The following is a 14,759-nucleotide window of genomic DNA, read 5'->3' on the forward strand; positions in this document are numbered from 1 at the left end:
TCCAGCACTTGCTAAATACCAACCCTGCACTAGGCTTGAGGGTGAAGATGAGGAGTGCGCGGGGGTTGGCGGGGGTTGGCGGGGGTCAGGCTCGGAGGAAGCAGGAGGAAAAATACATGGTGTCTGCTCTGCTCGCAACCTAGAGCTACCCTCCAATTCTAGGACTTTGGAATCTTACTGCACGTATTTTACGTGCTTAGCATTTAAGACCTGTAATACCCAAAGACTTCCTCATGAGGGTGTTCTTTGATACTGGCAGTAGGAGGGTAGAGGGAGAGCGGTAGGGACGCACGTGAGAAGAAACAGCAAGCCCGCCAGCCGTTTGCAGGGTCATCCTCCACCTTGCCCCACACACGAACTAGACCTTCAAATTAGTCCTAAATAATTCACTTTTAAATATTTCTACATCCTGCACCCTCCTCTTGAGCACGGTTCAGTGGAAATACCGAGTGTTTTCAAGCCAGGATATGTGGATCCAAGCCCAATCTTCGCTACGTAAGAGTTGGGTAATCTCTCTGAGTCTCAGTTTTCCCTTTTGTGAACATAACATGCATCTGACTTCCGCTGCCTGATCCTTGCCTGCCTCTGGCCACCCCACCTCACACTGTGATCTAATGAGCTCTTCTTGTTGCATTTTTTGAAGCGGCCCCTGTTATCCCTTCACTCGGCTGACTTCTACTCATCTTGAAGTCCTAGCTCAGGTGCCAGCTCCCCTCAGAAGCCCCTGGAGTTGGCCAACTATTCCTTCGGCCCCTTCTCTCCTTTTGTCTGTGCATGCCTCCATCAGAAACTCTCTCTCCAACTAGAACGAAGTCTCTCCCACAGAGCAGAGCCCTGTCTCACCCACCTTTGCACTCCTGGGTCCTATTATTGGCGCTCAATTCATGACAAGAGCAGGCAGGAATACATCAGGAAAGGGGGGTACATTCTGATGGGAGGGAAGGAGGTGTATGATAGAACCTCGCTGCGGTCCTCTGGGAAATGCTGCGCCTGAGCACAAATCAGATTCCGGGGCATTAACTTCCATTACACCAAAATTCTCAGTTTAACACAAAGATTTTCAGCCAAACACCATTAAGGACAACAAACTTACAACTCAAGAAAATGTAACCAGTGCCTTAAGGTTTATGTAATGCAATTACATAATCCAGATGTCTTCCAGACTTCTCCAGGCTTTCATTAAAACCCCCAATGCCCAATGGAACAGAGTGATGGAAAGAGATGGTGGGGCACCACAGCGTGAACCGTCCCTGGTTAGAATAGCTGATTTTCAGGGCGCCTGGGTGGCACAGCGGTTAAGCGTCTGCCTTCGGCTCAGGGCGTGATCCCGGCGTTATGGGATCGAGCCCCACATCAGGCTCTTCTGCTATGAGCCTGCTTCTTCCTCTCCCATTCCCCCTGCTTGTGTTCCCTCTCTCGCTGGCTGTCTTTATCTCTGTCGAATAAATAAATAAAATCTTAAAAAAAAAAAAAGAATAGCTGATTTTCTGTTGTACGTGTTATGTTACGTGCATTTCACCTCAATGTAAAACAAAACAAAATGAAACAAAAACAAATGTTCTAATACCCCAGCTGATTTCATTAGCAGGCAGTTCAGCCACTCACCAGGCTCGCAAATCACCTCCTGCCACCCGAATCTCACTACCACATTTCTGGGCTGCTGAATTTTTCTTTAAATCATACTTCACCCCCCAACTCCCCACCCCCACCCCCACAGACACATCTCTCGCTGAATTCCCTGAGTCAAGAACACACAGCAGTTACTTAACGGAAGCTTTCCTGAATACTTGAGCTGAACAAAGGAAATTTTAACGCGAAGAAGATACACTTAAAACTGGATGCCTTGTTTGTGCTGAGAACTCATGGTTTATAAAATGCATCATTAATTTAACATTTAACATTTAATTTAACAACTCATTGGAAAAGAAACACTTCATTAAATATTTACAAAATTTTTTTACAAAAATTTCATATTCACCAACAGTACCACGCGTTTATCCCCACAACCCTATTCTCCTTTTTTCTTCGGCGTCAGAATACATCTGAGCCTTCTTCATATTGTGGCTTTAAAGGTTCTTCTGCCATTTGCAGTTTCTCAGAGAGCCACAAAGAAATGTTGGGATTTGTAACTATGCTTGGGACCCTGACCTTTTCGGGTCTTCAGGGTGAGTAATCAGAACTCTGAAGTTTACCCAAGAACGCTGAGGTTTTGTATGCATTTCCTGTTGGATTACACTTACAGCAGTTTCTATTGTAAAAGCCCAGTGTGGATTCACAAAGGAGCGCCAGGCTGCCGTTCTACTCCTGTCTGTGTTTCTGATTCCTGGGAGCATAAGAGGATCCAAAAACTGCAGCCTTGTTGACAGAACACAAAAATACTTTTCCCCAGAAAGTAAATACAGCTTCAAGTTCTGGCATGATGAATAATGTCTCTAGTCTTACCCAAGAATTTCTGAAAGAAAAAAAAAATAGCTTCAAACATACACTGATTTCTCATAGTCTACGGAGTGCCCTTTCCCTTTATGCATATAGGTATGTAACTTCATTAACTTTCACTTCGTAAAATTGAAAGCAGAACCCAAGGTTGGCAGGCTCACTCTAAAATGAACAGACACAATTTCCCCTGTATTGCTCCCATCCTGAAGGCCAGGGTGAGATTTCTAAGAAAGGAAGTTCTTTCGCAGATGATTAAAAGGTATGGTGTTTTTCAAAAGGAAGATCTTTTCTTCTCTCACATACTGAATGATTTTTCCAAGTAACCTAAAAATACTACGAAGGACCTCCTGCATTCATTAACAATCCAAAGGTAAATCCTTGGCAACAAGCTGGGATCCACTGGGATTGAAATCCCTGCATCATGGAAAGCAATCAGAGCACCAAATATCAAACCCAAGTGGACCGGAGTGTGGGCTATTAAAAATACATACACCCAGAGAGACTGGATTAGGCTGAGAAAATAATTTCATAATGGAAACTGATTCATTTAGAGTTTAACAGGAGTCAAATGAATTGAATGTGGCTGAAAATATCATTAAATATGACCACGGCCCAGAAATTAGCACCACATTCTGTCTATGTCTCTCTCTTTTTTTTTTTTTAAAGATTTTTTATTTATGTGACAGAGAGACGGCCAGCGAGAGAGGGAACACAGCAGGGGAATGGGAGAGGAAGAAGCAGGCTCCCAGCGGAGGAGCCCGATGTGGGGCTCGATCCCAGAATGCCGGGATCACGCCCTGAGCAGAAGGCAGACGCTTAACGACGGCGCCACCCAGCCCCCCCCCCCAAGCTGGCCTGACCCTCCTGAAGGAGGCAGAATCATGACAGTTCTGAGCGAGAGCTTGGGTGTCAGGCAGAAATAGGTTTCCCAGAGAATACTTAGTTACCTTCTCTGAGACTCAGACTCCTCACCTGTGAATGGAAGCAACACCCACTACCCGTTAGAGTTCTTGTGAGGACTTAAGGAGATATATCTTTAAAATGTTGGGCTCAATGGATAGCACACAGGAAGTGGTCTTTAAGTCATTATTTATAGCATATGAGGCAAGCTGTGTAGCTTAGAAGACAAAAGCATGGCAATAATAATAATAAAGGTAGGCTAAAAAAATGCAAAACCCTGCAGCATCGCATGTTCCTCGTCATAGTGACTGGCTCAGGGATAAACATGTGACCCGAGCCAGGCCAAAAAATCCAAACCCAGAACTTGCTGGAGCTCTCAGTAGAGGGTAACTTTCCTTTGATTTGGCTACACTGTGAGGACAGGAATCTGCATGGACAGGAAGGCATCCTGCCACCTTGTGGGAATGAGGCCAAAATAGAGGAAATTTTAAGAGGTAAAATAACAGAAAGAATAAGATATCCACTTGATGACCTCTGTCAGCCTCTGGTTCCCATCTTGTCGTGGAATTTTCAGCCACCAAAGCCCGTAACTTCCCTTTTCATTTAATCCAGTTGAAGTGGGATTTCTGTGGCTTGCAGCCAAAGATTTCTAATGTAGCTTGACCTTGGGCAAACAGGGCAGATGACAGGGCAGGGGGAGGGGGAGGCAGTGCCGCCCGGCCATTCTTCTCTATCCCTACCAGCCACAAAGACAGCCCAGTTCCCTGACTCCTTTCTGGTCATGGAACTGTTGTAGGGAGGAGCGATATCTAAATTAATACAATACTACTTATCTATTAATATTTTATTGTAAGTATTCTGCCTTGCGACCTTGGAGAACAGGTTCAACTTTGATTTCCCTGTAGGATTTAACACAGAGATAGCAGATGGTACATAGGATTTGGAACATGGAAAGTACTTGGATATTTGTTGAATGAAATGAACATTCAACCAGCCTCTATTTCCCTTCTTACAAGAGATGGAAAAGAGACAGGAGATACAGACCATTTGTTCCCAGACTGGATAAAATCACTTGAGTTGCCACCACAGGGAAAGGGCAAGAGGACAGGCAATGATGGTGTCCATCTCTCCTCCATCTCTGGGAAACCCACTGTGTTCCTTGCTGACATTCTATATCTAACCACTTCTAACTATTTCTCTTTGACATTCATTATATGATAAGCCACTGCATTTTTCATTTCAGGACTAGGAATAAGAGTACTCAGATTTATACGCGTGGAACAATGGAGAGATTAAGATCAAATCTCGCTCACATTCTTGGAAGCAGAAGGGAAATGGTAATTAAGGTGTTCTCTAAATTTGCTGGAAGTTTGAGGCAGGGGGAAACTGAAGGAATTTTGAGGGAGAATGGCTCCTTGTCTTATAGGCTGGCTTTTTTCTCCTTGGGAAAGGCCACTCTGCTTTGGAGTCCAAGAGAGCATCCATTATGACCAGCAACCATTCTGCTTGACACCTCCCCACTGCCCAGTATTGGGACCTTCCCTGTGCCTCCGGGAGAAAGTGCCAAGCTTAGGTGACAAATCAACTCCCCCAGGAATCCATTTCTAATATATTCTACTTGGTTGCCTGACCAAGTCCCAAACTCCCTTTTGCAGAAGGACTTGCACACTTGAAATGACATTTTACATTAGATACTTCCAATCTGTTGATATTTCACTTTAAAGATCATTTTTCCCCTCTCCTGCTGGCCACAACTTAAGCAAGAGACATTTGACAAACAACTTCTCCTTTCACTCATCCAAAACAGCAAACCAAAGGCCCAGCATCACGTAGACTGGAAAAATAGAATGGGAATTGGGAGACCTGGGTTCGAAACCAGACTGAAATAGGACATGGTGTTGTGAGGGTTGTTTACTAGATATGTGGTCTTGGACAATTTACCTAACCTCTCTGACCATAGTGCTTTCCACAGAGATTGCTCTGGGGATTACATGAAATAGTATTTGCAAAACATTTAGCGTCACACCAGACACTGTATAAATGGCCGTACAATTAAATTTGTCATGAACATCTTCATTCCTAGTATTACTGCTATTATGTATAACAGTAGTTTCGTTTCTGGACAACACACGTTCTCTCAAACAAATGACTGTTCCCCTCAAGACCGACTCCCTTCAAGGAGACTGTTTTCCTTTAAGGTAACGTTTGCAGACCATTCTCTGTACCGCTTCTGGACTGGGGCTTGTGAATTCCAAGGAGAAAGAAAGGGATGGAAGGAGATGGAAGGAAGAGAGAGGAGTGGGCTTGGCATGAACACCTTTCCAGAAAGGAGTTCTGGTTCCTGATGATGATGATGGTGATGGTGTCTTTAAATAATGGTAACAATATTCTTATATATGTGGCATCTCTGTAGTCTTAAGAGGCAATCAGCAAACATGGAGATGGAGGAACTTGAGGCCAAAGAATGACAAAGAGATCCCCTAAGGTCTTGTTCAGAATCTGGCATGATGGCATCAAGACGACATTGTTCATGGAGAAAATACCAACGGGTAAGTCAAAAAAGGATGAGTTGAGATTTTTCGTGATTATTTTAATATCTAAAAGAAAGTGAATATAAATATATAAATATATATATAATATATATATATTTTAAAAGATTTTATTTATTTGACAGGGAGAGACAGCCAGCAAGAGAGGGAATACAGGCAGGGAGAGTGGGAGAGGAAGAAGCAGGCTTCCAGCAGAGGAGCCTGATGTGGGGCTCGATCCCAGAACGCTGGGATCACGCCCTGAGCCGAAGGCAGACGCTTAACGACTGCACAACCCAGGCGCCCCTGAATATAAATATTTTTAATAATAAAAGTAGTCAGCACTTGTTTCCTTGTTACTATGTGTCAAGTACTGTGTTAAGCACACTGCGTGCATCATTTCGTTTAATCGGTACTGTTGCCTCTGGAAGGAAGCATAAGGAGGCATTTTTTTTAATCATATTTTACGGATGAGGAAGCTCAGAGAAACTAAGTGATTCACCCGGGTGCACGGAAATAGTAGCAGCAACAGGATCTGAACCCAGGCCTTCCCACTTCTAGAAAAAGTCTGCTGCTAGCCATTACGCCGTGTGTCAAATCCTCTGCTTCTCCTCCTGCTGGCGGAGAAAGAGGCAGAAAGAACATGTCCGTGGGCAAAACAGAGCCCTTTTCCTTCTGTTAGACATTTGGTGACTCGGGTTCAGGCCCTTTCACCCCAGCCGTACATCCCACGACGCACAAAATAGCGGCTGCGGGTTTGCCAGTGCTCTGCTTGCTGCGCTAATTCTTGCCACTCTCGGGATTTCACATCAGATTTCCACATATTTTCAATTTTCTTGTTAATGAGGTGTAATTCCCAGAGAATTCTCCCTTTCAAAGTGTACACTTCAGTGGCCTTTGGCACATTCACAAAGTTTTGCAACAATCACCACTAAAATTTCCAACTACTTCTGGAGCTCTTATTATAACTGCAGGATTTCTGGGAGAGCTGAGAAACTATGTATTGCCCCGCCTGCAAAGAGTTTGCAGTCTTGTCGCGAAGACTCGGTTTCTAAACTTGAGGCTGTTCACTACGTACAATAAAGAGAACAATGCCATGTAAGAACGTGTGTGCGTAGGGTCAGTGCTAAGAGAGGACAGGCATTCACGGCCAGGGCTGCCATTACCAGGGGACTGTCAAGGAGGAGGCGGGCGGAAAGCCGACCCTGAAGATGAGGGAAAATTCAAGAAGAGATGTGAGCTGGGAGGGTGTCAGAGGTAAGGGCTGTCAGGCTGAATGGCCCAAGCGTTCGAGTCTTGCCAAGCATAACTATTTGCCCTCCTGAGAGGCTGGGTGAGACTTCAATAGGAAATAGAAAAGAGACGAGATGGAGCCCAGCGATTTCAGCCAGAGATCGCCTGGTCTATTTGGAGGTAATTTATATAATAGTGACCAGCGGCTCCTCTCAGCCACTCAGCGGTGACGTTCATTGGTTGCAGTGAGACGAGACGTGCGCTCCACGGAGTGAAGACAGCATTTGGCCCTGGGTGGAAATTTCTGCTTTAAAAAGCCATTTTGTTCCATTTTGAAATAAAGTGGGAGTGAAAGCCATGCCCCGTCATGCTTCGTGGCTAATAAAACTGCAAAGGCATTTCTGCCTGGGCATAAAAGATTATTTTAAGCATCATCTCCCGGGCTCCTCGGTTACTAAGGGAATCCTGTCTCAGCTCAGCCGCGCAGATGGGCGAGTTGCCATGACGACCCTGCCAGGCCTGGCTGGAGTCTAAATACCACAGAAAGAGGAACCACCATCCCTTCCCGACTCCGGAGCAAGTCTGGCCGTGCCCTCCCTGCCCTTCGCAGTTGGCCGCTCCTCCTCCAGGATGCACCTCGCCGCCCCCTTCCTTGCCCCCAGGGGGACAGGCGTAGCTGGAAGGGCTCTCAGGGACAGCGGCTCACCCTGCTCGATGGTCAGTCTCCTCTTCTGCTGCAAAGCGTGTTGTTCACGCCAGTGGTATTAAGTCCTCTTGGGCACACACAGTCCTACAAGCCTGGCCTTTGTCTCTCTGAACAGAGGCTGTTGCTAGACACTTACCCAGAAGTTGTACTAGGGAGCAGAGGAAAATCTGGAATAAATCCTGTTTCCTTCCCTGTAAACCAGCCAGACATAATCCGGAACTTGTTTCCAGGATAAATCTGTCATGGTAAATGTGTCGGCCACTGGTTAATTCCTGCCACTACCTAGATGCCTTCCTTTCTTTCACGGTGTTTGTAGCAGATTGTATTTTCAAAAGATGGCTGTCACAATGTCTCCCATCCCCCTGCTCTTCTTACAAGGTGATCTTGCCGTGTTCACATTGAGGAGTGGGTTTAGTTCTTTCCCCCTGAATCTCAGCCGGCTTGTATCTGAAGTGAAGCAATACCATGTCATTTACGAGGATAGGTCATAAAAAGTGACGCAGCTTACATATGGTTCTCTTGAGATGCTTGCACTTGGAACCCAGCCACCATGCTGTGAGGAAGCCCAAGCCAGCCCATGGCAAGACCCTACAGAGATGTTCCAGAGAACACCCTAGTTGAGGTCCTGACTGATGGCAGCATCAAGCACCAGACTCGGAATGAATGAGCCTTCAAATGATTTCAGCCCCTCAGCCGACATCACCTCAGCCTTTGAGTCATCCCAGCTGAGCTCTCAAATATCAAGAAGCAGAAAAAAGCCATCCCCTCTGTGCCCTTTCTGAATTCCTAACCCACAGAAGCCACACAAATAATAAAATGGTGGTTGTCCTATGCCAAAACTTTGGGGTGGGTTATTACCCAGCAAGAGTGGCTGGAACCATGTTCCCTTTACTTGGAAGGTCCTTTCCCTACTCTGTCCCTAAGCACTCTTATTCTTCCCCCAACGAGTAATTTGGACGTTAGCTGCCCTCGGAGTATCCCACCTGGGGAACTTTGTACATATACCTTGACTTTGGCACTTCTCATCTTCTCTCTTTACCTCCTCTGCCTTGCGTGCTGCACTGCAGGCTCCTCAAGGACTCAGCTCGTTCTGTCTTGAATTAGAAGCAAAAGAGTAGAGCGACTGGGGGTTTGGGAGTTAGACAGACCTAAGTTTTGAATTCCAGCTGGGCTACTTATTAGCTAATTGGGCAAGTTACTTACCTGTCTGAGTAATCGCACATACAATCACCTATGCAACATAGTGACCATACCTATCATTATTGATGGCGTCTATTCTGAGCCCAGTGTTTGGCATGTAAAATGCCCCCTAAAGAGCAGATATTAGCATTATTATTTTATTACCCCCTGCATTTTGTGAGGTGTGATTTAAATTCATTTGATCATTCAACCAATATTTGCTGAACACTTACTATGTGCCAAGCACTATATATTTCCTAGTTGATATTCAATGAATATTTCTAACATGTGTATGTACAAAATAGTGCAATTGGCAGTGGATACAAAGTTTCTTACCAAGAATTCATTCTCTCAGACTCAAAAGTAAACTTGAAAATACAACAGGGATTTTTATCTTTTTGTCACATCTCAAAATGGTCCAGAATCAAGGTTTGTTTATTCTATGAATTACCAGTATTTAGGACTTTGGGCTTAGAGGTTTCTATTCATCTTCTATTGTTGCCATAAAAAATTGCCACAAACCTAGTGGCATAAAATGACACAAATTTATCATCTTACAGTTTTAGAGGCCAGAAGTCCAACACAGGTTTTACTGAGCTAACATGAAGGGGTTGGCAGGGCTGCATTCATTTGTGGATGAGAGCACCCACTCGTTGCCTTTTCCACCTTCTAGAGGCCACTCACATTCCTTGACTTGCAAACTCCTTTCTCCATCTTCCAAACCAGCAGAGGCAGGCTGTATCCTTTCCACATTACATCTGTCTTACATTTTTTTCTATTCTCACAACCAGGAAGGTTCCCCAGATTGAAGCTGAGAGACTTATGTGATTACATTTAGGGCCCACTTAGATAACCCAGGATAATATCTGCATTTGAGGTCCTTAACCCTAATTACATCTACAAAGTCCTGTTTGCCATGGAACAGAACACTTCCACAGACTCCAGGGATTCAGATGTGGATAACTGTGGGAGCTATTCTGTCTCCTACAAAGAAGTTCACTTAAAAAGCCTGGAAGGAGCATTAGCCGAACAAACTCTGCTCGTCTACCATCTCACGGATGAAGAAACGGAGACAGAAGTGACTTACTCAGTGTCACACTGCTAGTTCAGTTTAGAGCTGAGGTTAGATCCCAAGTCTCAGAATTCTTCCTGCTACTCAAAGTTGGTCTGCTCACCAGCAGCTACATGACCTTGAGCTTGTTAGAAATAGACTCTCAGGCCCCACCTCGGACCTACAAAGTCAGTCCCTGCATTTTATCAAGATCCCCAGGTGATTTTTAAGTACCTTTAGGTTTGAAAGGCACTGATCTAGGACATTACAGAGCCTCCTGTTTCTTTCCTGACAAGAAAGTTGTAGATGATCAATGGGTAAGTATCTCTAGCAATTTGGCCTCATTGCTCCCTCCTGAGCCCAGCCGATTTTGATCCAGGCTGATCAAGTCTCTAAAGATGCAGACTGAACACAACCATTCCCAGTTATTGTTTGTCTGGGGCAACCTCTGAATGCCAAGTTCAGTGTTCCAATATCATGCTGTAAAGCTTTCTCTTCTTGGGAAAGAGGTGGTACAACAGAGCAGTTAGGCACTTGGACTCTGGAGTCACCTTGCCTGGACTCAACTCCTAAAACTCCCACTCACTTAACAAACTTAAGGTCTGTGACCTTGGGAGCTGCTGGTTTTCTTTGTGCCTCAATTTCCACATATGCAAATGAGGATGAGAATAATGGTACCTACATGATAGGTGAGTAGTGACTTAACATATGTAAAGCACTTAGAACAGTGCCTGCCACTCAGCAAGAGTGATGGGTTAGTTCTTTCTCATCCTTCTGGGACCCCTTCCAAGAATAATCAAAATCCCAAATGAACTCAGTCTCTGGGAATTTCTCAAGACTTTATCTTCTAGGCTCAGAGCGGACACCCTGACCATGGTTCCAGGTGACAAGAATATTCACTGGTCTAGAACCACAGTCCAGCCGTCAGAACTACATTGGCATCAGGAGAAAGACCAGGAAAAAGGACCTGCCTTTGGTTTAAAGCATTTGGTCCCGGGCATGTGATGCTCCACTGTCTAGAGCTAACACTTCTGTTCAGCCATCAAAGAATCCTAAAGCAATGTCGATGGGTTTAATTACATTAAGTTTCAGAACCATTCTGAATACAACAGAGGAGGGCAGGATGCTGAGAAACTTCAAACCCACATAACTGTATGGCCAAACTCCTCTTTTTCCTCCTCCCTTCTCCTCCTCCTCTTACTCCTCCTCTGTCTTCTTCTTCTTTTTTTTTTAAGGCTTTCTAGTATATTCATCTCTTGAATCCCTAAAATCTGTGGGCTGACTTAAGAATTTATAAATAAAAATTTGTTTTTAAAAGCGTGATATCGAAGTCGAATATTGTAACTTGGCCTTACAGCAGGACATTGACACAGAATTCATCATCTTACCAAATGAGCATCTATGGATTTTGCAATATGGTCTTTTAAGTTTCCTATTCAGCTAGCAATCGAATCTCAATGTTCAAAGCTTCTTAAAGCTCATTTTATCTATTCCCCCATCCAATGCGCAGATCACCTTCATAACATCTCTCTTGATGTTAAATTCTCACAACTTTCAGAAAAATGGAAGAAAGCCAAGGATAATTTAATGGAAAGTCTAAACTCACCTCCAAAAGATTTTTAATTTCAAATATAAGACATACTGTGAACTAAGAGACAGCATAAATGAATATAAAATGTAAATTAACCAACAGAGATTTAAATCTTGGCTCTATCACTTACTAGCTGAATGACCTTATTTAAGTTATGTAATCTTTCTGTGATTTTTTTTCTTGACTGTAAAATGGAGATAATTATAGTATTAGCACATAGGGTTGTTATAAAGATTAAGTGGGGAAAATAAACTGAAAGAGTGAAAATGAATTCTGTTAGTAATCAGACTACAGTGTTTATAATGGAACGTCAACACAAGATTTCTAACAGACCATACCCAAGGCCACACCACTGCTACAAAATGACTAACAGTTCCTTCTTCTGAGTGAGTTCTAGCTTCATACTAACATCATCTCGAGTCTCACTTTGTTTTTCTTGTCTCCAGAACAAAATTTTCGAGATGCCCAATTGCTTAACTGTCCTTGATTCTTGATAGTGTCCCCAAATGAGTCCCAGACTTCCTGATGCCAACTTTAGTCCAAATCTTATAACAAGCCCCCCCCCCAACTCATAGAAGCATAGTCGGATGTATGCTCTCTTTTGCTGTCCCAAGCTAATTAAACTTAACCTTGTACGAGTTCAGGTGTGCTCCCAGTGGTCTTTGGTGGATTTCCACAACACTGAACACATACCATATGCACAAGAAATGTTAGCTATTGGCAGGGATAAGAAAGTCTTTTTTCCTCCAGCTTTTTACATGTAGCATGCCTCAAGTTAATGCTTATTCAATGAAGAACCTTTCTTATGTAACTGGGAAGCCAGGCAGCATGGCTAGAATTGAGAGATGTAATTTTTCCCCCAAGGCCCAAAGTATTGTTTGGAAGTGTCCAGGGTAATCGCAATAGCAACTGGTTGAATGGAAGAGCAAACAAAGCAAAGATTTTGAGCCTCCTGAATTCCAAGTAGTGACCAGGAATTGACCATTGCCTGGAGATTTTAAGTCAGGCTAACCAGATCACTAATAATAAAAGACTGTTGAATAGCTAAATTCTTAAGTTGTTTCCAAATTTCTACAAACATCCATTTAACAAATAAGGAAATGGACTTTTGGAGAAGTAGAATGAGTACACAAGGTGCACACATGCTGATTAGGCTGGGTCTGGAACACGGGACAAGTGTTTATTTGTATAGAAGGTATATTAGTTACTGCTGCATCGCAAATCACCCTAAAACTTAGTCAAAATAAAAGTCATCATTTATTCTCTTTAGCAATTTCTTCTGGCCAGGAACCTGTGAGCTCCTTGACTGGGCAGTTTAGGCTCAAGGTCTTTCACGAGATGCAGTCGTCTGAAGGGTTGCCTGGGACGGGAGGATCCACTTCTTGGTGGCTCACTTCTGGCTGGAAAGGAGCCTCTGTTCGAGTGTCTGTAAGGCATGACCGCTATCTTTCCCCATAGGGAGCAATCCAAAAGACCAAGACAGAAGTAGCAATACTCTGCATGATTCAGCCCTGCAAGCCGCACATCGTCACCTTGGCCATATTCTATAGTTAATTCATGCCGGCCTGGTTTCAGTGCCAGCTCTGTCCATCTGCCAGATGTACTATTTTGGACCAGCACCAAAATTCTGAGTCTCTGTTCCCCCATTTATAATATAAAAATAACAATTTCTTTTCGGGGCTGTTTTCAACATAAACCAGTGTAACAATATCAAGATTAGTTGAGTACAATGAGCTGCCCCACAGTACACATTAATGAGAAGTGATTTCGCTTCCTTAAGGAGTCTGTCTCTAGTTCGCCTCATTCTTGCAAAGTTTAAACTCCAAACTTCCGTTTTGTTTCAACCCCTGGAGAGACGAATGAGTCAGTCCCTGCCTTCCCTACCCTAACTCGGATCCAAGGTGGGACTATCCGGAGGCGGAACTCTAGTTCCGGGGGGTGACCCTGGTGCCCGGAATGCATTGAGAAACGGGCCGGAAGTGGCTCCGGAGCTTCTTTCCGATCACTGAGGGCAGCGGCAGACAGCTGGCGGGACGTCCCCGGGCGGCTCGTGGTGGACTCGCGGCTGCAGCGTGGGGACGCCTTGAAAGCAGAGCGGCGGGGTGCCGGGAAGAGTAGCGGGGCGAGCCCTCCCCGGCCACGCCATGCCTGGTTGGAGGCTGCTGGCTCAGGCCGGCGCCCGGGTGCTGGGCTGCAGCGCGGGCGGCCTCGGTGCTGCCGGGGGCTCGGCAAACAGGTGGGTGGGCTGGAGACGGTGTGGGCGTGTGATCCTTGCAACGCACAGACCTGCGGCAGTGCCGTGGCCCAGTGCGGAGGGGTCTGGGTGGAGGAGGAAGGGGCTCTGTACCAGACGGCAGGCACAGAGTAAAGAGCGTTACTCCAAGGAAGTGCCCATTAAAGGAGTGAAGGGGTGATTTTTGTTTTGTTCTGTTTTTAATGCTATGAGCCAGCGACTGGTAGAGAGCATTACCAACAGCAGTAATAGTATCTATCAGTTAGTGGGCGTTTTCTATGTACTGAATGCTTTGTTGGGTATATTAGGCGCCTTAGCCCGTGTAGCCTCACAAGGTAGAATTGCTGTCGTTATTCGTTTCGCAGACACTGTCATTGTTCCGTACTGTCACGATTGCAGTTTGCAGATAAAACAGAAGCTTAGGGAAGTAACTTACCCAAGGTCACTCAACTAATGTAGAATTGGGACTCTAACGTGGATGTACCTGACTATGAAACGTGGATAGGCGACAGAAAGCCTTCTTTTCTGCCCCTCCGTGAAAGAGTTTCACACCTCCTTCTTGACACAAGGTCTTCCTTGGTGTGTTCACGTGCTCAGAGATCATGTCTTTTATGGATCTTCTCAGCCTAGGCCTTGTCATTGCTGGGAAGAGGTGGGCTTATCAGAGTCGAGCATCCACACGTTCTGCCACCTCCAGTGGCATGTAAACTATTAAAGTACACATACAAATTGGTCAGTGGCTTCTTCTGTGTCTAGTTAAGACAGCTCTGTTAGAAACTGGTTTATCCCAGAGGAGAAGATGAAGACCTTTTACTCTAGGGTAATCATTAACAGTTTAAGTGCGAACCCCATTATTATCATACGGAATGTCAGGGAAAAAAAACTTGCACAGATTCCAAATC

The 14,759-nt window shown here is 44.8% G+C and overlaps 1 protein-coding gene across 2 annotated transcripts in view; it reads left to right on the forward strand.

Moving 5' to 3' along the window:
- Positions 1-13,608: 13,608 nt before the first annotated feature.
- The window catches only part of MRPL3 (mitochondrial ribosomal protein L3), a 53,903-nt gene continuing 52,752 nt past the window's right edge, over positions 13,609-14,759 (forward strand). For both annotated transcript variants that reach the window (XM_034662004.1, XM_002922653.4), the window contains exon 1: positions 13,609-13,860. In XM_034662004.1, the coding sequence (XP_034517895.1) occupies positions 13,769-13,860 (92 nt within the window). In that variant the 5' untranslated portion in view covers positions 13,609-13,768. The remainder of the gene's footprint in view (positions 13,861-14,759) is intronic.

This window comes from Ailuropoda melanoleuca, chromosome 6 (genome assembly GCF_002007445.2).
Source record: "Ailuropoda melanoleuca isolate Jingjing chromosome 6, ASM200744v2, whole genome shotgun sequence".
NCBI lineage: Eukaryota > Metazoa > Chordata > Mammalia > Carnivora > Ursidae > Ailuropoda > Ailuropoda melanoleuca.